Raw genomic sequence first — 24,124 nt, 5'->3', positions numbered from 1 at the left:
ACAATCAAGAACACGTGCGCCGTGGCATGGCTGGATTCCATGGAAGCAGATGAGAGGCTGCGCTATCATTTCCTGCTATGAAACACAACAAAAATGAGGGCTGGTGTGTTTATGGTGCTATGTGTTCAAGTCCCAGCTGTTCCACTTCTCATCCAGCTCCCTGCTAACACACCTGGAGAAGCAGCACAAGGTGACCCAAGTGCTCGGGTCCCTGCACCCACGTGGGAGACCCAGATGCAGCTCCTGGCTCCTGGCTTCTACCGGGCCCTCTTGCATTCCCAGCCATTATAGCCGTTTGGGGAGTGAGCCAGCAGGTGGGAGATCTCTTTCTGCTTTTGTTACTCACCCTTGCCAGTACATAAACACGCGTGTTATTTTAAGAAGGAAGCAGAGAAGTCTCCAGTTTTTCAGAAACTTCTGCCTGTGTCAGAACCATAAGGAAGTCCCGTATGCTCATGCGAGGTGGCGTCCATCAGCTTTGGCAACGCCGCCCCACACAACCCCACCACTCTGCCTCTGCCCAGCTCCAGCGCACACGGTCTCACTTGTGAATCACAAATAAAATCCCACGAGGCTTGCCACTACATGTGTCATGATTTTGTCTCTTGATACATGCATATGTTTATGACTTATTGACTTGCAGGATTGTAAAGACAAAGATCTTCCATCTGCTGGTTCACCCCCCAGATGGCAGCAGCCAGGGCTAAGCCAGGCCAAAGCCACGCGCTTCACCCAGGTCTCCCACGTGGAACCCAGGCACCTGAGTCAACACGCTGGCCCCTGCTCTATTTAGTAAAATATCATGACTCCCAGTGTGGCCGGTTCCCAGCCTTGTGTCCGCTCAGCAAACAGGTCTTGGGAAAATCAGAGCTTTTGGATTTGAGTGGCAGGGATAGGAAAAGTGAAGCACAACCACGCTCAGAATCATGGCACCGTTTGCCCAAGGACACCGGGAAGTTAGGGTGGAGCCAGGGCTGAGCCCAGGGTGAACTGGCACCATCCGCTCTCTCCTCGCTGCTGCCCTCCCTCGGGGTTCTCACCAGCAGCCTCACTAGCGCTGGGGGCTCTCAGCTGTGCCCCCTCTGGGGAGTGAGAACTCCCCAGGATGCTGGCCCTCACTAGCGCTGGGGGCTCTCAGCTGTGCCCCCTCTGGGGAGTGAGAACTCCCCAGGATGCTGGCCCTCACTAGCGCTGGGGGCTCTCAGCTGTGCCCCCTCTGGGGAGCGAGAACTCCCCAGGATGCTGGGAACAAAGCACAGCCAAAGCCCATGTCGCCGGTGTGGGGTTGCTGCTTACAGTGCCAGGCAGTTAAGCCATTTTCTTTTTTGACTTTAATAATCACTGTGTTTGTTGGGTGTTTTGGAAGTTTTGTTTATTTCTAGAGACACAGAGAGATCTCCTATCCCCTGGTTCACTCTTCAAATGCGTGCAATAGCTGGGGCTGGGGCTGGGGCTGGGCAGGCCAAAGCCAGGAGCCTGGGACCCAGGCCAGGTCTCCCATGTGGGTGGCAGGGACCCACCCACTTAAGCCTTTGCCAGGGTCTGCATTAACAGGAAGCTAATCGGGAGTGGAGCTAGCATCCAATCCAGGTACACCATAAAAGATTTACTTTATTTATTTGAAAGACAGAGTTAAAGACAGAGGGAACACACCCATCTACTCCCCCACGTTACCACAACAACCAGGGCTGGGCCAAGCCAGGAGCCAGGAGCTTCTTCTAGGTCTCCCATGTGGGTACAGGGGCCCAAGGACTTGGGGCATCCTCTACTGCTTTCCCAGGCACATTAGTAGGGAGCTGGGTCGGAAGTGTAGCAGCCAGGACTTGAACCAGTGCCCATATGGGACGCTGGCACTGCAGACGGAGGCTTAACCTATTATCCATGGTGCAGCCCCCGAGAATGATCTCCTTTATCAGCAGCATTCACGGCCTTCTCGTGTCTAGATCAGAACATACCAAAACCGGCGAGGAGCTCGGCTTCCCACTTCCCGTGCCGGAAGGGCGCTTAGGGACCGGATGCGATGCAAGCAGTGACATGAGCCAACGCAGACACGCAAAATCACCTACCAGCACCGGCGAAGCAAAATGGCGTTTAGTTTGCTGTTCTTGGCTTTGATTCATTTAAAAGGCAGGTTGACCAAGACAGGGAGAGATGGAAGGAGAGAGCAAGGTCTTCCATTTGCTTATTCACTCTCATGATGGCCTCGATACCCAGGGTTGCGCCAGGCCCAAACCAGGAGCCTCTTCCAGGTCTCCCACGTGGATGCAGGGATCCAAGCCCTGAAGTCACTGGCTGATGCCTCACAGGGCCTAATAGCAGGGATCTGTCCTGGAAGCGGAGGAGCTGGGGTCTGCATGCGTTGCTCACCACGTGAGCAGGAGCTCAACGTGCTGTAGCTCAGTGCCTGCTCCCACGGTGACCTGAACAGAGAATGCTGAAGATGAGGGCACGTTTGCAGGCTCATGAACAAAACAGCTAAGGGCCTGGCACGGTGGCCTAGCAGCTAAAGTCCTTGCCTTGAACACACCGGGATCCCATATGGGTGTCAGTTCTAATCCCGGCTGCTGCACTTGCCTTCCAGCTTCCTGCTTATGTCCTGAAAAAATAGTAGGCAGGCCAAAGCCTTGGGATCCTGCAGCCCATGGGAGACCCAGAAGCTCCTGGCTCCTGGCTTTAGATCAGCTCAACCCTTTGTCTCTGTCTCTCCTCTCTGTAAACTTGACTTTCCCATTAAACACACACACACTTGGGAAGGCAGTGGAAGATAGCCCAAGTGCTTGGGTCCTTACAGCCGCCTGGGAGACTAGCTGGGAGTTTCAGGCTTCCACCAGATCCAGATGGGGAGTGAACCTGTGGATGGACCTCTCTGTCCCCCTCCCCCTCACCTCTTTAACTCTGCCTTTCAAATTCAAAGAAAAAAGCTGTTGTTGAGTACTTACCACGCCATGACATCAGCCCCCGATTTAAAACAAAAAAGTTTGATGCAAAAGATTTTTTGAAATCATGCATCACATTTTCACCAGATCCATTTTCCATGAGCGCTTTGAAGATCCGCTGTCTCCTGCATTATTCATCATAAGGAGGTTATAACAAGAGAGGCTGGCTGCTAAGTTATAAAGACCACGCCAAAGAATACGGCCGCCACTGTGCGAGGTGCCCGTCCCTGAAGCAGACCCTGACCTCACTCGAGGAAGCCTGGCCAGGGTGCACGAGGGTCAAGGAGATCCCGTGGCGTGCCTAGGTGGAATTTGCCAGAGGTTTGAGCAGTAGGATGTTGGGAAAGCAGCACCCATGGAGGCCGGCAGGTGCTGTGGCCCCCCTGGGCGACCGGCCCCTTCCTCCTGTGGTGTCGGTCCAGCGCCCTCTGCTGAAGAAACCGAACAAGGCCAAACTCCAGTTGACTTGCCTGAGGTGGATGCTAGGACTCCAGCAATTCTAAAACAGAACAAAGTTACAGGGGCCCACAGTTCAGGAGTGCTTGCCTTGGGGATGGGAATCCGAAGCGAAGGCGGGAGCTGTCCTGTGTGTATCTCACCGTGCCGGCTACACAGCCGCACAGAGCTGCTGAAACTGCGTCTGTACGCCTGGGATGTGCGCGTCTTATTGGGCAGAAATGACCTGGGATTGTTTTTTCAGACTCATTTTGGGAAGCACAGGGATCAAGCGCAAATACAGATCAAGCAGGTGCCTGTGTGCGCAGGCGCTCATGTGTGTGCAGGTGCCTGCGTGTGAATTAGGCCTGTGCATGCCCACGACACATCCCACCCCCAGCACAACCCCCTTGCACTGCCCACCCCGGGACACCCCCCTTGCACTGCCCACCCCGGGACACCCCCCTTGCACTGCCCACCCAGGGACACCCCCCTTGCACTGCCCACCCAGGGACACCCCCCTTGCACTGCGGTGCGCAGTTCTTCATGGGGCGTTGTTGGAGACTTTCTGGCTGTGGCTGGATGACTTGTTCTCCCTGAGAGGTTCGAGTTCACTGAGGGTGTGGTGGGTCCTGGCAGCATAGGGAGGGGCAAGGATAAGCACCAGTGCCCACTCCCTCTGCCCCCACAAAGGTGTGTCCACATGGAAGAGTCTTCCTGATGGTCCAGTCTTCATCCAAAGAGCAAGTGTGGGTTTTAACACTGGACTTTTTTTTTCTTAAAGATTTATTTGTTTTTATGGAAAGTCACACATACAGAGAGGAAAGACAGAAAGATCTTCATGTGCTGGTTCACTCCGCTAGTGGCTGCCATAACTGGAGCTGAGATGATCTGAAGCCAGGAGCAAGAGCTTCTTCCGGGTCTCCTACAAAGGTGCAGGGGCCTTTACTGCTTTCCCAGGCCATTAACAGGGAGCTGGATCAAAAGTGGAACAGGGGTCCCGGTGCAGTAGCCTAGCAGCTAAAGTCCTCGCATGCTGGGATCCCATATGGATGCTGGTTCTAATCCCAGCAGCCCCACTTCCCATCCAGCTCCCTGCTTGTAGCCTAGGAAAGCAGTTGAGGACAGTCCAAAATGCTGGGACCCTGAACCTGCATGGGAGACCTGCAAGAAGCTCCAGGCTCCTGGCTTCAGATTGGCTCAGCTCTGGCCATTGTGGCCATTTGGGGAGTGAACCATCAGACCAAGATCTTCCTCTCTGTCTCTCCTCCTCTCTATATACCTGCTTTTCCAATAAAAATAAGTAAATCTTTTTTAAAAAGTGGAACAGCCCGGCATATGGGATGCTGCTAGCTGCAGCTTAGCCTACTTCCCCACAGGGCCGGCCCTGATAAGGTCTAAGAAGTGAGTACAAGGATAGTCCCACGGGCGATCCAGAAGAGGCTCCTGGCTTCCGCTCAGCTCAGCTCTGGCCACTTGGGTCACTTCTGGAGTGAGCCATCAGATACAAGATCTTCCTCTCTGTCTCTCCTCTCTGTACATCTGCCTGTCCAATAAATAAATAAATCTTTAAAAACAAACAAACAAAGAAAAGGTGGAAGCTTCAGCTGCCAGACTTTTCATCTGAATGGCATTACCACATCACGGCAACCCCAAGGCCAGCAGCAGGTCGCACGTGCGGCACAGCCAGGCAGCGCTGGGGAAGCTCCCTGTCTCCATCTCCACGTGTCCGGGTTGGTTCTTGGCTCCACTCTGGTTCCAACGTCCTGTTCACTGCATCACAGCCGGGGAGACAGGCTGTGTAGGGTCCCTGCCACCCTCCTGGGCAACCTTCAGGACAGTCATGGCTGCTGCGGGCATCTGGGGAGTGAGCCAGCACACAGGGGCACTGGTAGCTTCCCTCCATTCCCTCAAATACATGTAAAAATTTTCATATCGGGGGTGGTGCAGCGGCTCATCAGGCCGCCGGGTCTACGGTCACGGGCAGTGCACATTATCCTAGGAGAGAAGAGGAGCTCCCATCTGCTGCTTCCCTTCCCAGATGCCTGTGGCCGCATCACCAAGAGCTAAAACCAACGCTGGAGCCCTGAGACTCCATCCGGGTCTTTCACTGGCTGGCAGGGACACCGCCAGGGAGAACCATTATGAGACACCTCCTGGCGTCTGCCAGCAGGTACTGGCATCGGGAGCTGAGCAAGGAGTCAAATGCAGGTGCCACTCTGAGATGCGGGCAGTGTTTCTAGGTTTCAACGTTTAGTCATTGATGGTCAGCAACTCGCATGGCAAGGTGACAGCGAGGGACAGGGATGGTCCATCCGCTCCCCAAATACCTGGCCAGGCCAAAGCCAGCAGTGACAAAACCCACCCAGATCCCCCCCAGCGACTGGCACGGGCCTGGGCACTTGTGCCATCACTCGCTGTCTCCCATTGTGGGCGTGAGTGGGAAGCTGGATCCAAAGTAGAGCAGGTAGGACTTGAACCTACACTCTGAGATGGAATGGGGGTGTCCCACTTGGCAGCCGCACCCACCATGGTCCCCATGCCTGCCCAAGAGATGAGGCTGGCATAACTGGTGTATTAACCACCAGGCCCAAAGTGCACATGCTGTGGACATCTTAAAGTCCTCACATGTTTGTGGGACCACAGCTTCCCTCCGACCGGACTTAAGGGCCCTGGGGCATCGGCTGAGGCTGCCCGGGTGACCCATCCTCCCTAGTCCCTCGGCGGTGTCAGGCTGCGAGACTCCAAAAGCACAGGATTGGCTCTGTGACGCCACAACATGTGGGTGACAGAGCCAGGAACATGTGTGTCACGCAGGGCATGTGACTGTACCCATATTGGAAAAATATGGTTGTCACAGGCACCGGGGAGCCCTAGGACGTGGATACCAGGACTATGCCCCAGTTACCATGGTAACCAGCATTGCATCCTCACACACCTGCATTCCTGGGCGCACAGGCAGCTGGGACCTGACTTGTGTAATGTGGCCCAACCCATTGTCATTCAGTCACGCGGGCTTGGTGGCTGTGACCTCCCTCCAGGTCCTCTGGCGGGCATCCCACACAAGCACTCTTATTTTTTTTTTTTTTAAGATTTATTTTTATTATTTTTTCATTGGAAAGACGGATATACAGAGACAGAGAGGAAGATCTTCCGTCCGATGATTCACTCCCCAAGTGAGCGCAACGGGCCGATACTATGCCGATCAGGAGCCTCTTGTCTCACGCGGGTGCAGAGTCCCAAAGCTTTGGGCGTCCTCGACTGCTTTCAGGCCACAAGCAGGAGCTGGAAGGGAAGCGGGGCTGCCGGGATTAGAACCAGCGCCCATATGGGATCCCGGGCGTGCAAGGCGAGGACCTTTAACCACTTGCGCCACCGCGCCGGGCCCAAGCACTCTTATTTTTTAAGAAAGTAATTTCTTCCTCTTCTTTTTTTAATGAGAAAGTCAGATATATAGAGAGGAAGAGAGACAGAGAGGAAGATCTTTGATCCAATGAGTCACTCCCCAAGTGGCCGCAGTGGCCAGAGCTGAGCCAATCTGAGGCCAGGAGCCAGGAGCTCTTCCAGGTCTCCCACATGGTTGCAGGGTCCTAAGGCCTTGGGCCATCCTCAGCTGCTTTCCCAGGCCACAAGCAGGGAGCTGGATGGGAAGCAAGGCCACCAAGATTAGAACCAGCACCCATATAGGATCCTGGTGTGTGCAAGGCAAAGACTTCGGCTGCTATGCTATTGTACTGGGCCCCCTACACAGGCACTCTTTATTGGTGTTCTGGAACCACTACAGAAAGCTCATGGGACAAGTGTATGGTGGGTCAGTGTTTGGGTGCATCAGGCAGAGCTGCCGCCTGCTCTCATTCCATACGGGCACTGGTTTGTGTCCCGGATGTTCCACTTCTAATCAAGCTCCCTGCCTGGCAAAGCAGCAGAGGGTGACCCAAGTCCTCTGGCCAGCCCCAGCCACGCCTTATTCACCAGTGACCAGACAGGAGAGCAGACAGGGGTGCCCGCACACTGGGGAGGCACAGCTGCACCAGGCAGACTGGCAGACTCACTTCTAAATCACAATGAATTCTTACTAGTTTGTTCTTTGAAAGGCAGCAGGTGGGGCTGTGTGATTTTCCTGCCCCCTTGAACTGTGTGCCTGCAGACACACAAGGTTGCATTTAATCAGGGTAGTGCTCGCGAGGCAGCTGAAGGGATGATGGCATGCAAAGAATGCGCTTAACATCAGCCTGGGAGTCCAAACTGGAGGACACACTGGAGGAAGGGCAGAGAAGAGGAGGAGGGGCTGGTGGGGAGAGGTTCCTGCAGGGCCCCTGGGCAAGAGGAGGGCTGGAAAGTGAAGGTGTGAGCTTGGACTGCCACGGGTCTAGATATGGACAACATGGTGGCTGGACAAGGATTAGGAATAGCGAAGCCAGAAGGTCGCCTACCTGGTCACGTGGTCAGCCAGCACGATGGGCAGCAGCCCAGGAGGCAGCTGGATGTGGGACTTGGGGGATGTGTGGGAGGCAAGGCGGGAGGAGACCAGGCAGAGCTGACCCGCCCGACCCTCTTGTCCTGCAGGACGCGGGAGATGGGCGCCCGGCCCTCGCGGCAGCAGGTGCCCGCGGAGCCGCCCCTGGCCCTGGACGCGCTGCCCCCCGAGCTGCTGGTGCAGGTGCTGAGCCACGTGCCGCCGCTGGCGCTGGTGACGCGCTGCCGGCCCGTGTGCCGCGCCTGGCGCGACGTGGTGGACGGGTCCTCCGTGTGGCTGCTGCAGCTGGCCCGCGACCGCAGCGCCCAGGGCCGCGCGCTCTACGCCCTGGCCCAGCGCTGCCCGCCCGGCGGCCAGGACGAGGACGAGCTGCCGCTCTGCGCCCTGGCGCGCTACTGCCTGCGCGCGCCCCTCGGCCGCAACCTCATCTTCAACTCGTGCGGAGAGCGTGCGTGCGGTGGGCGGGGCCAAGGGAGGGGCGGGCCGCGAGGACCGGATGGGCGTGGCCAGAGTGTGGGGGCGGGTCCGGAGAAGAGGCAGGCTGGGACTGGCCTGTAGGCAGAATGGGCGTGGTCATGGTGAAGGAGGCGGGGCGGAGCCTGGGCGGGGCTGGCCTATGCAGGGAGATTAGGGGCGTGGTGGGGAGGAGCTGGTGGGAGGAGCGAGTGCAGTGCAGGCGAGTATGGGGCTGGGCGAGCTGGCGGGCCCGTGCTAACTGCAACCCCATTACCCCATGTGTTTGCACAGTGGGCTTCAGAGGCTGGGAGGTAGAGCACGGAGGCAATGGCTGGTCCGTGGAGAAGAATGTCACACTGATACCAGGCGCTCCTTCCCAGACCTGCTTCGTTACTTCCTTCGAGTGAGTGGCCCCTGATTCTTGGGGAAAGGCCAGGAAGAAGGAGAGGGATCCCATCCCATGGTCCCCATTCACATTTTCATCGTTTTGTCAGACTGTCTGCTGGGTACCAGATACTGATTTATAGGCCTGGGGCACAATCAGAAATATTAGCAGCTTGGTGGTTTTTTCTTTTTGTTTTGAACTTTAGTAAAGATTTATTTTACTTGAAAGAATTACAGAAAGAGGGCCCAGCACGGTGGCCTAGTGACTAAAGTCCTCACCTTGAACGTGCCAGGATCCCATATGGACGCTGGTTCTGGTCCCAGCAGCTCCACTTCCCATCCAGCTCCCTGTTTGTGGCCTGGGAAAGCCGTCAAGGACGGCCCAATGCTTTGGGATCTTCCACCCGTGTGGGAGACCTGGAAGAAGTTCCTGACTCCTGGCTCCAGATCGACACAGCACCGGCTGTTGCAGTCACTTGGGAAATGAATCATCGGATGGAAGATCTTCCTCTCTATCTCGCCTCTCTGTATATCTGACTTTGTAATAAAAATAAATAAAATCTTAAAAAAAAAAAAAGAATTACAGAAAGAGAAAAACGCAGAGAAGATCTTCCATCTGCTGATTCACTTCCCAAATGGCCACCACAGCAAGAGCTTGATAGGGCTTAAACGAGGAGTCTCCTCAGAGTCGCCCATATAGGTGCAGGTCCCAAGGTCTTGAGCCATCTTGCACTGCTTTCTCAATTCATTAGCTGGGAGCTGAATTAGAAGTGGAACAATCAGGACACAAACTGGCACCCACGTGGGATGCAGGAGCCACAGGTTGGAGGTAGCCCATTATACCACAGTGCTGGCCCCAATATATTGCATATTTTAGAGGTGTTCCTTTATGCAGGATGCTTTGCACACTTTTTTAAAAGATTTATTTATTTTTAATTGAAAAGTCAGCTTTACAGAGAGAGACAAAAAGATGTGTCTGCTGGCTCACTCCCCAAGTGACCACAATGGTTGGAGCTGAGCTGATCTGAAGCCAGGAGTCAGGAACTTCTTCTGGGCATCCCATACAAGTGCAGGGTCCCAAGGCTTTGGGCCGTCCTCAACTGCTTTCTCAGGCCACAAGCAGGGAGCTGGATGGGAACTGGGACAGCTGGGACATGAACCGGTGCCCACATGAGATCCCAGCATATGCAAGGCGAGGACTTTAGCCACTAGGTTATCATGCCAGGCCCTTGGACACAACTTAGTGATGCCAACAGCCTAGTCACATATACACTCCTCTTTTTTTTTTTTTTTAAGATTTATTTTTGTTGGAAAGTCAGATATACAGAGAAGGAAAGACAGAGAGGAAGATCTTCCGTCCGATGATTCACTCCCTAAGCAGCTGCAACAGCTGGAGCTGTGCCAATCTGAAGTCAGGAGCCTGGAGCCTCCTCCAGTTCTCCCACGCAGGTGCAGGGTCTCAACACTTTGGGCTGTCCTTGATTGCTTTCTCAGGCCACAAGCAGGGAGCTGGATGGGAAGCTGGATGGTACCCATGTGGGATCCTGGCGCATGCAAGACTAGGACTTAGCCAATAGACTACTATGCCGGGTCCACATATATACTCTTATTGTATGCACCTAACAGTAGAAAACAAGACCCCAGAGCGTTTGGCCTTTCAGGCTTGAGTATTGACCGTTGAGTGTGATATTCTAGAAGCATCCATTCCCTTCTCCCCCTTTATTGAGCCAGTTTTCCCAACACCACTTACTGAAGCCTCATGGAGCTTGCGACTGCCCCCATCATCTGCAAAGTCCCCATGCATTCCCTGACCTGTCTCTGCACTTCCCCTAGGCCACTTAGGTGTCCCTCCACCAATACTGGCCTGCCTCTGTTGCCCTGACACGCTCAAATTAGGGGTGAGGGGACCATGAACAAAGCTATAGGTGGACCACAGGGACCTGGCAACCCCTTGACAGGCACTGCTAAGGGACACAACCCCCTCCCCTGGGCCTGCAGAGGCTGCACAAAGGAAGCAGCTCCCCATGCAGAAGTAGGGGGTAGCAGGCTGGGCCCCTTATCTGAAAGAGACGGCAGCCCACGTGATCCTCTGGGAGGAAGGAGGACTGAGTCCCAATCTTAATCAGCTCCTTAGGCCCAGCAAGGTAGCCTAGCAGTTAAAGTCCTTCCCTTACACATCCCTGGATCCCATATGGGTGCTGGTTCTAATCTCAGCAGCTCCGCTTCCCATCTGGCTCCCTGCTTGTGGCCTGGGAAAGTAGTAGAGGACAGTCCAAAGCCTTGGGACCCTGCACCCACACGGGACACCCAGAGGAGGCTTCTGGCTCCTGGCTTCAGATCAGCTGTTCCCCAGGGAACAGAGGGGTCGGCAAGATCCTAAGGCCCTGGAGAAGTCTGCAGGTGCACTGAGTGTGGCCTCCATCCTGGGCCCCACACACGTTACGGCCAAGCTGCCTGGGCTGTTGGAGGGGAGCCCTGGAGAGACATGTGGCCCAGCACAGGTCTCCAGGTTTGCAAAGCAGACTCTAGGGGTTGGTTAGTGAGGATTAGTGGGCTTCCTTGAGGAGGTGACTTCTGCCTGTGACTTGGTTTCCTCCCTCTGCCCCTAGGTGGTGTTTCAAGAGGCAGCTGGTGGACCTGGTGATGGAGGGGATCTGGCAGGAGCTGCTGGACAGCGCCCAGCTCGAGATCTGTGTGGCTGACTGGTGAGTGCAGAGGGCGGCTTGTCCTCACCCCAACTGCAGACAGTGGCTGGGCAGCAGGACTGCATTTCCACTGCCCCTCAACTGCAGGGGTGCTGGTGCTCCCCTGTACCCTCTGTAGCGAGGCCTTACTGCTGCAGGGCAAAGAGGGGTGTGCCCTCCTCCCACACTTCCCAGCAGGCCCCCTGGGGTTGTCCACTCAGGCCACTCACCCCAATTGCACCCAATCCCAAGGTTTGAGATACCCGTAACCCACAAAGGGCTGAGAGCCCGAAAAAGGGAGACTGAGGCTTGGGGAGGGGGAGGTATGCAGTTGGGATGGGTTGTGCGGTGATCCCTGGCTGTGGGCCATGGACAGTAGGAGCATGCAGGCTGCTGCACTAGAGGCTGCCACACCCAACCCCATCAAACGTGGCACAGGTGTGTGGGACCCTTGGTGAGGTATGGGGCGGGGTGGGCGCGCAGGCTCACTGCCGCCTGGTGGCAGGTGGGGAGCCCGAGAGAACTGCGGCTGCGTCTACCGGCTCCGGGTCCGCCTTCTGGACATGCACGAAAATGAAGTGGTCAAGTTCTCAGCTTCGCCCAACCCAGTCATGCAGTGGACAGAGAGGGGCTGCCGACAGGTGGGTGTAGACCATCCCTGCAGCCTACCTGGTTGGCTCCAAGGCAAGCAGCAGCCCAGCCTCCCACCTGCCTGCTTGCCCCCTGACCCCCTACAGGGTCTGTGAGAACAGCAAGTGGGATTCTGAAGCCTTGCATATCCATTCATTCCCATTAGCACAGCAGTCTCGCCAGCGGGCCACACTCGTTGAGCAGTTGCTGTGTGCTACCCAAAGTTCTTACCTGGTCTCTACCCTGGAGTTGGGGAAACTGAGGCATAGGGAGGCCAAGTGACCAGCCCCAACAGTGCTCAAGGACTGTCTGAGCCCCAGCTGGTGTCCAAGCTCGCACAGTCCTGCTTCCACACCTGCCCTCCTAAAACACAGAAAAGAACCCAGAAAAGTGAGCCACAGTGGATGCCGCCTCCCCTGGCTCCTGCTAAGGGAGGGGGCTGAACCCCAGTATTCAGCCTTCAGTGGCAGTGAACACCAGGGGCCCAGTGGGCGAGGCCCGACATGGACAGACCCTCTTAAAAGAAAACATGCAATAGAGACCTAAATAGGTGAGTGGCCGCTGGGGGCGGCAGGCTGGATGTGAGGCTAATGGATACAGGTGTTCCCAAGTTAGCTGCTAGTGATGGTTGCAGAAAACCATGAATCTGTTAACATGAGATTGTGCCCTTTCACAATGGTGCATTTTATCTTAATGTGAATTTTCTAATACAAAAAATCACACAAAGAAGGAAGAATATGCAGTACTCCACTTGTGACCAAGATGGGCCCCTGACTCGTTCTGCTCCCACCTTGGAGCCTCTTACCCTGGCTGCCCCATCTGCGGCTGATCCTCCAGGCTGCCCCCCTCGGCTCCTTGCCTCCCTGGGACCCATGTTCAGTGCCACCTCTGTGGGCGCTCGCTTGCTAGCTTCACTCCTGGCAGAACGCCGCACACTGCAAATTCCCACCCCCACCTGTCACCAGCTTCCGCCAGCCCCCACAGTCCTTGGGGAGCCACAGGCTGCACCCCCGTCACTCTCTTCCTCCTCCCCACCAGGTCTCCCACATCTTCACCAACTTCGGCAAGGGCATCCGCTACGTGTCATTTGAGCAGTATGGCAGGGACACGCGTTCCTGGGTGGGACACTATGGTGCTCTGGTCACCCACTCCAGTGTGAAAGTGAGGATCCGCTGCCTGTCCTAGCCAGCCCACTGGATCCGGCCTTCTGGAAGCCACTGTCACATGTCTGGTGCCACCCACTCAAGGAGGAAGGGGGTGCCTTGCCACTGCCCACCGGATGCCCTTGGGGACGGGGGGTTCCCCGGTGACTTGCTCTGAGCACACCTCCCAGGGACCCCACTGTTGCTGCTGTGGATGGTGGCCCTTGTGTTAAGTGATGAGGGCTCCCACCAAGGCGTTTACACACTCCTTAGCTCCCTGGGTGTATGTGCGTGGAAGTGGGTAAGCATCAAAAAGTGACTCAGTTCACCTGCCTGCCTAAGTCAGCTAAGAATTTATGGTGGTGGGAGTGGGGCTCAGTTGAGGCTAAATCTGCCTTTGACCAGGGACTTCAAAAGGCGGAAGCCTTTTTGTCACTTCGGGGAGGCCCTAGGATTCTGGCCACGTGCCCCAGGCCCCGTCAGCTCTTGCCTGTTGCCGCTCTGGTCTCTGCACTGAAGATCCGCTGTACACAGACCCCAGGGTAAGGAGTGCCAACGGGAGCGGGCTCTTTCTCCCCCTCCACTCCCCAGATGGGCACAGGCAGCAGACCAGCTGTGACATGGTGCTAAGCCCGAGGAGACCCGAGTTCTGCTGTGACCATGTGCACGTGTCTACCTCCGCCTCCCGCCCTGAGAAGCCCGGCCACCTGCTGTACCGTGGTGCTCCCAGGGAAGCTTCCAGAGTCCAGGAACAGCTGGGAGGTGCCCAGAGGCTCCTGGGGCTGATCTCAGCATTGTGGTGCAGTGTGTTAAAACACTGCCTGCAATATGGAATTGCATCAGCTCCCTGCTGATGTGCCTGGGAAGGCGGTGGGAAATGGCCCGAGTGCTTGGGCTCCTGCACCTCATCTGGGAGACCAAGATGAAGCTCATGGCTGTGGCTGTTTGAGGAGTAAAACCAGTAGATGGAAGCTTTCTTTCTTTCCTTCTCTCTCTGGAACTCTACCTTTCAAATAAATAAATCTCAAAAAAAAAACCTACTGTGGCCAAGTACATGCTCACAGGATGTCAGTATTACTATCAGAATCAGGTCCCCTGGCAACCCGGGGGTGCAGCCAGCAGGTGGGAGCAGGACTTGTGGCCCAGCAGGGCGTGCCAGCTCCTGTCCTGGCTGCCTCCTCTGGGCCTCTGGAGAGGGAAGATGGGTCTTAGAGCTCAGGACAGAGAGGCCCTGCTGGTCTGCAGAGCAACAAATTTAATGTTTACCAACATGAACAAGGCAGACTGCAAACCCAAGCCCAGAGCTATCAGCCGCCCCGGCACGTGGGAGCTGGGGACGTGAGCTGTTTATTATGCTGCTTCCTAGCACACAGCGGGGTAGAGGCCCCAAGTCCACCCTGGGGACAAGGCTGCTGACAGAGGGGGCCCATTCTCCAACTCGCCCACCCAAATGGGTAGTGATACTGCTGATAAAAAAAAAAGCAGGCTCTTCCACTCCACCCTGCCTTCCTGGGCAGCAGGAATCCTGTTTTGTGGCATAAAAGTCATGGGACCTGCCACGGTCACTTCTTCTTCTGCACATGGCCGCAGTCGTATTTGCCACGCACAACTTTGAGCTTGACCCCGGGCAGGTCCTGGGTGCGGCCGCCCTGCACCAGGACCACATGGTGCTCCTGCAGGCTGTGGCCTTCGCCGGGAATGAAGCAGACGGCCTCCTGGCCGGTGCTCAGTCGCACGCGGCAGCACTTGCGGTTGGCCGAGTTGGGCTTCTTGGGTTTGCGGATGAAGGTGCGCAGGACCACGCCTTTGAGCTGCGGCCGGCCCTCGGTGGGGCCCAGGCGCCGGGGGGCCTTCTTGGGGGGCCCGAGGCGATGCATCTGGTTCAAGGTAGCCATGCTGCGGCCGGCCCAGAGTTGGGGGATCACAGTCAGGCCTGGGGAGAGACAAAACGACAGGCAGGACAGAGGTTAGCAACCCTGGTGACACCTTCCCAAGGACATGTTGGGGGTGACGTCTAGGATGTTTCCAGGTGACAGCAGCAACACTTAAACCTTCACTGTGCCTCCTCCACATGGCAGATCTTGTTTTAAACATTGTACATGGGGCCTGACATGGTAGCCTAGTGGCTAAAGACCTTGCCTTGTACGTGCCGCAATCCCACATGGGCGCTGGTTTGTATCCCAGCAGCCCCACTTCCCATCCAGCTCCCTGCTTGCGGCCTGAGAAAGCAGCTGAGGATGGCCCAAAGTCTTGGGACTCTGCACTCATGTGGGAGACCTGGAAGAGCTCCTGGCTCCTGGCTTCAGATTGGCTCAGCTCTGGTTGCTGCGGCCACTTGGGGAGTGAATCATCAGACGGATCTTCTCTGTATCTCCTCCTCTCTGTATATCTGACTTTCCAATCAAAATAAATATATAAACCTTTAAAAAATAAACATCATACATGAATTTATTTCAGTCTTCCAAAAAGATATTAATGCTTTATTTAAACAAGACTTATTCATTAATAGGAAACCAAGTTTTCCTATTAAGGACTCGGGGGGGGGGGCCCATCTGAGGCGCCAGCACCTGCCCCCACGCTCAGTCTCCAGCTAGCGGCTGCCCTTGAACAAGTCTCCTGGGCTCCCCGTGCCTCGGTTCGCTCACCCGCAGCACAGGTGCCACCATCCCATCCCGCTGCTCAGTACGCTGTGCGCCGGGTGGCATCGCGCGTCTGGCCCACCCCTGTCATTCTGAGTGGCGAACCAAAGGGAGAACAATCCTCGGCCCAGCACACCCTGCGGCCCAGCACCCTGGCTTACCACCACGTACGGACGCGCCGAGGCCACGGAGAAGGCCGGACCAGGACATCCCGCCGCCGCACGTCGCGTCCTTGGGTTAGGGGAGAGGGACAAAGTGGCCGCCGACGTTCTGGAATCCCAGACTCGCCCCCACCCCGTCCTCAGAGCCTTACACGGTGAAATCTAGGAGACCACAACCACCTCCCATACCCAGGAGGGAAACCGAAGCCTTCACCGGCCTCACCGACCCCAGGAGGGCCAGTAGACACGCTTACTTCAGCCTCTCGCCCCTTCCGGGGTCATTCAGCAGCCATTGGCAGACCCTGCCTTCGCGCGTCCCTGAGGGGGCGGGACACAGATGGCGATTGGGCAATGACGAAGTCAATCTCAGGCAACGTTCAGCGAACTACGTCGAGGCTGAAAGGGCAACCTCTCTGATTGGCTTGTCGAGAGGGGGCCGGCTGTTTCGCGATTGGTTCAAACGCTGACTGGGCGGGATGAAGGCGGCGTGCCTTCCTGGTCCCCGGCCCAAGATGGCTGCGTCCATCGCGCGGCGGTTAGGGTGCCTGCTGTCTCCTGGCGGACTCCGGCTCCGGGCAGGCTGCACGGGCAGCCAGAGCCCTCGGAGAACTTTCGCTTCCGAGAGACGGGACCGGAACCTCCTGTATGAACACGCACGCGAGGGCTATAGCGCATTCCCACAGCTGGACATGGAATCGGTGTGCGCATGCCCAGAAGAGGTGGCGCGCGCCCTGGAACTCCGCAAGGGGGCGCTGCGGCCGGCGGACCTGCCGGGGATCGTGAGTGCGCTTGCGCGGGCCCTCGCACGGTGGACTGGACACTGGCTGCCCGCCCGACGCGGCAGCTGAGGGTGCAAGAGCAGCTGGAGCTGGGGAGTGGGCTTAGGCAGGCAGCTTACTTCCCTTGCCGAGTTGAGTCATGATCTTGTGCGTGGCACACACTGAGATTAGCCAGTGGTCCGCTCAGTCCTGCTAAGACCCAGTCCACCGTGTGCCCTGGACACTGCCTCTTAGAGGTGTGTGCTGCCAGCCGTTCCCTCTGGCCCTCATCTCACGCCCGCCTTACCCTAAGGCCACAGAGACACAGAGGGAGACAGCCAGGGGCCTGGGGCGCTTTTGGAGGGGAGTACCAGGTGGGATGTTGCATCCACACGACTGCAGGTGGCAAGCCACTAAAAGGAACCAATGGTTCTGTTGCACCTGCTGGTGGTTGTTGACTCAGCGGCTGCAGATGGGCGGTGAGTGATAACTAGAACTCTCCTATTTAGGAAATACTCGATGCCTGGAGGCTGTAGAGGTCTCCTTCTGTTGGGGTGCTGAGTGTGTGGGGATCCCCAAGTCTCCTCAGCCTTGGCCTGAGCCACCCACAGGCCTAACACACTTTATCCCCATTTGATTTTTGCACCACCTCTCTGAAGCAGATACTGCTGTTGCTTCTGTGTTATTGGGGAGAATACTCAGGGAGTCTGTACCTGTGGTATTTGGCTCCAGAACATATATATATATATATATTTACTTGTATTTGAAATGTGGTGAGACGGAGAAAGACAGCCACCCTCTGGTTCATCCCTCATGGCCACCATGGCCAGCACTGGGTCAGGCCAAAGTCAGGAGCCACGAACTTCCTCCAGGTATCCTACATGGGTAAGGGAAGCCCAAGCCCTTTGGGCCATCCTCCACTGTTTTTCCCAGGTCATAAGCACAGAGCTGGATTGGAAGTGGAGCAGCCAAGACTTGAACCAGTGCCCAAATGGGGTGGTAGCATCGTGGGGGCAGCTTTGCTTGGCCCCCTGGCATGCCTTTGTTGAGGGAGTGCAGTGGTAGGCTGTGACACGAGGCTGGGCTGTGGCTTGTCTCTCCTGCACATGCTCGCCTACCATCCTGTGCTGCGGCCTCCTTACCTTGGATCTACAGGCTCCTGCACCCTGCGCCTAGGAAGCTTCCATCCTGTATGATTTGCCTGGTGTGTGGAGTTTTGTTACAGCAACAGAAATCAGGCTAAGACACACCCATTCAGATGGAAACACCGCAACATCAGCATCCATGTGGGCACCAGTTCGTGTCCCAGCTGCTCCACTTCCCTCCCAGCTCGCTGCTTGTGGCCTGGGAAAGCCATGGAGGACGGGCCAGGGCCTTAGGATCCTGCACCCGCGTGGGAGACTCAGAAGAAGCTCCTGGCTCCTGGCTCCTGGCTCTGGATCAGCTCAGCTCCAGCCGTTGTGGCCATTTGCAGAGTTGGATCAGTGGGTGGAAGATCTTTCTTTCTGTAACTCTGACTTTGAAATAAATAAGTAAATTTTTTACAAAGCCATTCTCATTGCTAAAAAAGAAAAAAAAAAAAAAGACTCCCTCTTTAACCCCTTCTACTTGTGTATGTTGGTTGGTCTTGGTCATGTGAGCGCAGGTAGCTGCGAGGGAATCTGGAAAACGTGTTAACCCGGGCCGCCGTGTGCCCAGCTGGGCATCAGGGAAGGGAGAAGGATGGCTCCTGGGGGGGCGACAGACAGGACCCCACCGCAGGTGTCAGAGGGAGTGGGGAGGGGAGAGGAGGGGAGATGGCAGCAAAGGCGGCCACTCACACTCATGCCTTCCTGTCCCTGCACCCCTGCACCCTCCAGATTGCCTCATGGCAGGAGTTGAGGCAGTTGCGGGAGCAGATCCGGGGCCTGGAGGAAGAGAAGGGGGCCGTGGCGGAGGCAGTACGGGCGCTGCTGGTGAGTGGGGGAGCCCAGCAGGTACAGGGGAGAAGCTCAGCGATGTGAATGATGGTCCCCTCCCCTGGTGATGCCTTAGTGGTGTCTCAGCCCCCAGTTCCTTCCCTGGACCACAAGTGCTGGCACATGGAGGATGGGAGACGACAAGCCTCATCTTCATCCCCCGTTCCCAGACCAGGACTCCCCAAGGGCACACAGTGGGGAGGCACTAAACTCTTCCATGGGACCCCAGGCCGTTCACAGAAGGAACCACACACATCCCTGAGTTTTCTCAAGGGGAGGGTATGACCCTAATACCACCCCCATAGTGAGTTATGCTGAAATCAGCCCACCTCCACGAGCTGACGGGCAGAGGGACCTGGCCAGGCGCCGACAGATCCCCTGGCCTGTGTGGCCTTTCAGCCCTCCTGCCCAGCTCAGCTTCCATCCACCTAACACCACCCCCCAACACTCACATAATTCCTTTTCTACCAGGTAAACCGGGACAGCCAGCAAGTGCAGCAGGTACTCCTGGGAGTGGATAGCCGGGTCGCGGTGGGGAGTGGGCCTGAGGGTCCCGCATCAGCCCCAGACCCTCCTCTGTATGTGACAGAAGAGAACAAAGCCCTGTCGACACTCACAGTGCTGCTTCAGGTGCTGCTGCATCCAGGACCCAGCTCTGTGCTGGGTTCTACTTTGCTCTCTCTCACCCACGCCAGCTTTTCCACCTTGTGTGGGGGTGTAGGGAGCCCATTGTCCTCACAGCTCCAGCCAGGGCCACACTCCAGCCGGCCAGGAGAGGCGCCTCTGGCCATGAGGACTGAGGGCAGATTGGTAACCGGGTGGCAGGGGGGGATCCCTGGCCCTCTGTCTCAGGTGGACCCCTCATGGCCTGTCCCCAGGAGCCCCAGTATCAGGCCCTGCGGGCGCGCGGCCGGGAGATCCGGAAGCAGCTGGTTCTGCTGTACCCCAGGGAGACCCAACTTGAGGAGCAGTTCTACCTGCACGCGCTGCGGCTGCCTAACCAGACCCACCCAGACACAGTGAGCACCCTGTGGGGGCAGGACTGAGGGACTGCCCCCCCCCCCAGGTGCCACCTTTTCTTATCACACCGTACCTCCCTGTAGCCCATTGGGGACGAGAGCCAGGCGCGCGTGCTCCACGTGGTCGGTGACAAGCCAGGTAGGCTGCAACCCCGGGGCTAGGGGTTCGGGCTCCCAAGGTTCGGGAGGCTGCTCCCCCTTGCTGCCTCGGCTGGGCACGAGCTGCCTGTGAGGGGCGCTCCTTGGAGCTGGTGCCCTGCCCCACCCACGTGGGCGTCCTCGCCCTGCGTGCTGCAGATGACTGTGTCTGCAAGCACAGAATGTGTGTGTGCGCGTGGGGTTTGTCATGACTGTCTACACGTGTGTGGTGTGTGTGCACGTGCACGGTGTGGTTGTGCCCGCACACGCGCGTGTCTCCCGCCCCCCGCCCCTCCCTCGCTCTCTCCTGGGTTCAGTGCGTCTCCCCTTCCCTGCCCCCCTCTTGCTCTCCTTCCTCTCCCTCTGCCCCGACCCGCTCCCCTCCACCTTGTCCTCTCTCACGATCCCCGTGACTGTGTGACTGCACCGCCCGCCCCACTCCATGTCCCCTCTGACCGTTCCCCTTCCCCCCACGCAGCCTTCTCCTTCCCTCCACGGGGCCACCTGGAGCTGGGCGAGAAGCTCGGCATCATCCGTCAAAAGTGAGCAGCCCCCCACCCCCGCCCCCGCCCCAGTGCCCGACCCTCTGCACCCTGGCAGCTGGCGACCAGCCGCCGGCTCCGCCCATCCCTGGCGGCCTCAGCGTGGGAGGGGGCGAGGCCAGGGCCGCACCCAGCATGAATGTTTGATGCCCAGGCCCCAGCTGGCAACTGGGCCTCTGCCTCCCAGCTGCCAGGTCCCCCTCCTCATCCCAGAGCCCTGGGCCCCTGCACACCCGCCGCTCTATCTTGTGTCTCCAGGCGCCTGTCGCACGTGTCTGGCCACCGGTCCTACTACCTGCGCGGGGCTGGGGCTCTCCTGCAGCACGGCCTGGTCAGCCTCACACTCAGCAAGCTTGTCCGCCGGGTACGGGCCAGGTTGGGAGGACTTCCTGGAGGGGGTGGCGTCTCAACGCTGGGCTCCGAGGGCTCAGGGCAGCAGGAAGGGGTGGCCTGGGTCTCCCCCCATGCTGTTCTCAGTGGAATGGACTTTGGAGCGATTAGGGCTTGCCATCGGCTCTCTGCCAGAGCATGGGGCCCAGAGGGACTAGCCGTGCCCCTCACTACCCCCACCCCCTTATATACACAGGGCTTCATCCCCATGGCTGTGCCGGACCTCCTGCGAGGAGCTGTGTTTGTGAGTGAGCCCCCCCACTCCACCCATGTCCTCTCCCTCCTCCGTATGCTGGGGGCCCAGGGCCTCCCCCAGAAGACCACCCTGGGCTTGGGTTGGGGGAGGGGATGACCTGGGGTTGTGCCACCCCAGCCACGGACCTCCTGCAGTCTGGCCTCTTCCCCCAGGAAGGCTGTGGGATGACACCAAACGCCAGCCCCTCCCAAATCTATAACATCGACCCCTCCCGCTTTGAAGACCTCAACCTGGCTGGGACAGCGGAGGTGGGCCTCGCAGGTGAGCACCTGCCTGGGCTAAGGTGGCAAGGTGGGCGCGAGGAGCAGGAGCGGGGATTGGGGCAGCCGAGGGAGTTCAGCCAGGACATCAGGGCAACCCTCGTGCCTACGTGGACAGTTGTATAGGTTGTGGACTGTGCAACCAACAGTGGCGTGACACTCCAGTCATACAGGGAGCACCTTCTGGGGTTTCCTCATGACAGTGACAGTGGCAGCCTGGCTGACCCCCTCCTGCCCCCTCTGACCCTAGGCTACTTCATGGACCATGCGGTGGCCTTCAGGGACCTGCCTGTCAGGTGCTGTGCAGTTCCCTAGTCCTGCGCACCCCACCCTGTGGCACTCGGCGCCTGCCCTGACCTGCTGTGGCCACCCTACCCCTCCAGGATGGTTTGTTCCAGCACGTGCTACCGGCCCGAGACGGACACGGGGAAGGAGCCCTGGGGCCTGTACCGGGTGCATCACTTCACCAAGGTGCGTGGCACCAGCCTGGAGGTGGGGTCGGCTTTATACCCCGCAGCCCAAGACCTCCTGACCCCCATTTCTCTGCCTGCCTGTCCAGGTGGAGATGTTTGGGGTGACCGGCCCCAGCCTGGAGCAGAGCTCACAGCTGCTGGAGGAGTTCCTGTCTCTTCAGATGGAGATCTTGACAGAGCTGGGCCTGCACTTCCGGTGGGGAGCGGGCAGGGGTGGCCTCTGCCCTACGCTGCTGCCCGAGATGCCTCTTCTGGTCCGGTGGGGGAGGGGTGGGAAAGGGACCCTGGCACCGCAGGCACCCCTCTCACCCCTGTCAGTCCTTTGGTTTGCTGGGACACCCTGTATCTTAGTCCCCTTCCTCAATCACTTCTATCTCTTCCTCCCACTCTTTCCCCCTCCCCCGCACACACCTGCTGCCCACTGACCCGCACCACCGCCGCTGCCACTGCCACTGCCGGCTGCAGGGTCCTGGACATGCCCACCCAGGAGCTGGGTCTCCCCGCCTACCGCAAGTTTGACATCGAGGCCTGGATGCCAGGCCGGGGCCGCTACGGGGAGGTGAGCCCTGGTCCCCGGGTGGGATGTGGGATGGGGGGATTGCCCCGCCCCCCCGCAGCTGGGCCTCTCAGCTGCCACAGCCGCTGCATTGCAGGTGACCAGCGCCTCCAACTGCACCGACTTCCAGAGCCGCCGCCTGCACATCATGCTGCAGCCTGAGGCTGGGGAGCTGCAGTTCGCGCACACGGTAAGGACCCCACCCTGTGGCCTCCCCTCCCCCAGACCCTCCTGCGGAGAGGGGAAAGCCTGCAGGGAGTTCCTGAGCACACCTGTGCCCCCAGGTGAATGCCACGGCCTGCGCTGTCCCTCGCCTGCTCATCGCCCTCCTGGAAAGCAACCAACAGAAGGTGAGGGGCACAGGGTGAGCCCCTGGTGGGTTAGTGCTGGCAGGGCCTGGGCGGTGACAGCGTCCTGAGAGCTGCTTTCCCCGCAGGACGGCTCGGTCCGCGTGCCCCCTGCCCTGCAGCCCTACCTCGGCGTTGACTGCATCACGGCACCCACCCACGCACCGCTCCAGTACATCGGCCCCAACCAGCCGCAGAAGCCGCGGCTCCCCAGCCAGCCTGCACGGAGCTGAGGCCCCTTCTGGCCAGGAGAGCTGGACACTGACGCCAGGGGCTGCTGTCCTGAGCCTGCTTCAATACCGCCAGGGCTCGTGAGGGGGCAGGACTCCAGGGCCTGCCCCTCCTACTTCCCTGCCTTCCCCAGGCACAGTCACTGACCACTGACCGCTGTCCCTGGTGTGCAGCCTCGAACAGGAGAAGCGGAGGGCCGGGTCTCCACCGCAGCACTGAGCAGAACGTCCCCCAACAAATGGGCAACTCGGGGGCCTTAATGGGGTCGGCACCATGGCACTGCAAGCCAGGCCACCGCCTGTGAAGCCAGCATCCCGTACAGGCACCTGTTGGAGTCCCGGCTGCTTCACTTCTAGTCCAGCTCCGTGCTTATCCCTGGGAAGGCAGCGGAGGAAGGCCTGAACGCTTGATTCCTGCCAACCTTGCTGGAGACGCAGATGGCGCTCCTGGCGTCTGGATCCAGTCTGGCCTGGCCGGTACGGCCATCTTGGATGGAAGATCTCTGCCTTTCTGTGGCTCTTTCAAATCAATAAATTTTGAATAAAATAATGCCCGGCTGCCCAGGAGGTGCTGGGTCACTGCAAGAACCAGAAGGTTCCACACCCAGAGCATGTGAGGTGGCCTGCGGCCACCAGAGGAACTAAAAGAGCCCCGCTGAGCACGGCCAGGGCACAGTGCTGTTCTTGCATCCATTTCCTGACCCAGCCCCACCCGCAGCCCCAGCACCATGCCCAGCCGCCCCTTCCCCAGCTCCAGGCGGGCCCCAGTAGCATCACAAGCTCCTGAGAGTCCAGGGGACCTCCAGTCGCACTTCCTCGGCGATCCTGTTTTCACACCTTGCCCAGGTGCTCAGGCCTCAGCTCTGGGCACATCCAGTTAAGCAGTATACCTGGCAGCTTGACCATCAGAATGTTCTAGAATCTGCCCCCTTGCTCTCCTTCCTGGGCCCTCTCCACCCTCATGTTCCCCCTTGAGCAAATGCAGGAGCACCGGCTCCTCGTACCCTCGCCCTGCTCAGCCCTCCTGCAGGTGTGCGTCTGGCTTCCAGCTGTGTTCCACAAGCCCCACCTGAGCCACTGGCCAGCTGCTGTAGTCCTCCACACCCCTTCCCCATGTGGCCTCTTGCTTGCCTCTGTTTTACTCAGCTGAGCGTCACCTCTTAGGAGAAAAATCCCAGCACCCACTTCCATACAGGATCTAGAACTTCAGAAAAGTGGTGGCAAAGGGGCTGGTGCTGAGGCATAGTGGGCTA

At 58.1% G+C, this 24,124-nt stretch overlaps 3 protein-coding genes across 3 annotated transcripts; 2 read left to right on the top strand and 1 right to left on the bottom strand.

Annotated features, from left to right (window-relative positions):
* The first annotated feature begins 7,943 nt into the window (after positions 1-7,943).
* Positions 7,944-13,200, top strand: LOC121167040 (F-box only protein 17). The gene is made up of 5 exons (XM_040996404.1): positions 7,944-8,296; positions 8,596-8,707; positions 11,298-11,393; positions 11,878-12,013; positions 13,041-13,200. The coding sequence occupies exons 1-5, from the start codon at positions 7,948-7,950 to the stop codon at positions 13,185-13,187; spliced, it is 840 nt and encodes a 279-aa protein (XP_040852338.1). The 5' UTR covers positions 7,944-7,947; the 3' UTR covers positions 13,188-13,200.
* A 1,182-nt stretch (positions 13,201-14,382) lies between these two features.
* On the bottom strand, positions 14,383-16,230 carry LOC121167039 (28S ribosomal protein S12, mitochondrial). The gene is made up of 2 exons (XM_040996403.1): positions 15,945-16,230; positions 14,383-15,077 (listed from the first exon to the last, which is right to left on the bottom strand). The coding sequence occupies exons 1-2, from the start codon at positions 15,991-15,993 to the stop codon at positions 14,707-14,709; spliced, it is 420 nt and encodes a 139-aa protein (XP_040852337.1). The 5' UTR covers positions 15,994-16,230; the 3' UTR covers positions 14,383-14,706.
* A 221-nt stretch (positions 16,231-16,451) lies between these two features.
* LOC121167037 (serine--tRNA ligase, mitochondrial-like) lies at positions 16,452-23,816 on the top strand. The gene is made up of 16 exons (XM_040996402.1): positions 16,452-16,723; positions 18,562-18,657; positions 19,132-19,161; positions 19,539-19,679; positions 19,764-19,818; positions 20,296-20,359; positions 20,618-20,723; positions 20,946-20,993; positions 21,158-21,266; positions 21,516-21,561; positions 21,649-21,736; positions 21,825-21,934; positions 22,204-22,297; positions 22,392-22,484; positions 22,579-22,644; positions 22,731-23,816. Exons 1-16 carry the CDS (start codon positions 16,457-16,459, stop codon positions 22,872-22,874), a joined length of 1,557 nt encoding a protein of 518 aa, XP_040852336.1. The 5' UTR covers positions 16,452-16,456; the 3' UTR covers positions 22,875-23,816.
* Positions 23,817-24,124: the final 308 nt, after the last annotated feature.

The sequence above is a fragment of the Ochotona curzoniae genome, unplaced genomic scaffold, assembly GCF_017591425.1.
Source record: "Ochotona curzoniae isolate NIBS_2020 unplaced genomic scaffold, NIBS_Ocur_1.0 patch293, whole genome shotgun sequence".
NCBI classification, from domain to species: Eukaryota; Metazoa; Chordata; class Mammalia; order Lagomorpha; family Ochotonidae; genus Ochotona; species Ochotona curzoniae.
The sequence above is the reverse complement of the archived record's forward strand: the minus strand, read 5'-3'. Positions and strand labels throughout refer to the sequence as shown.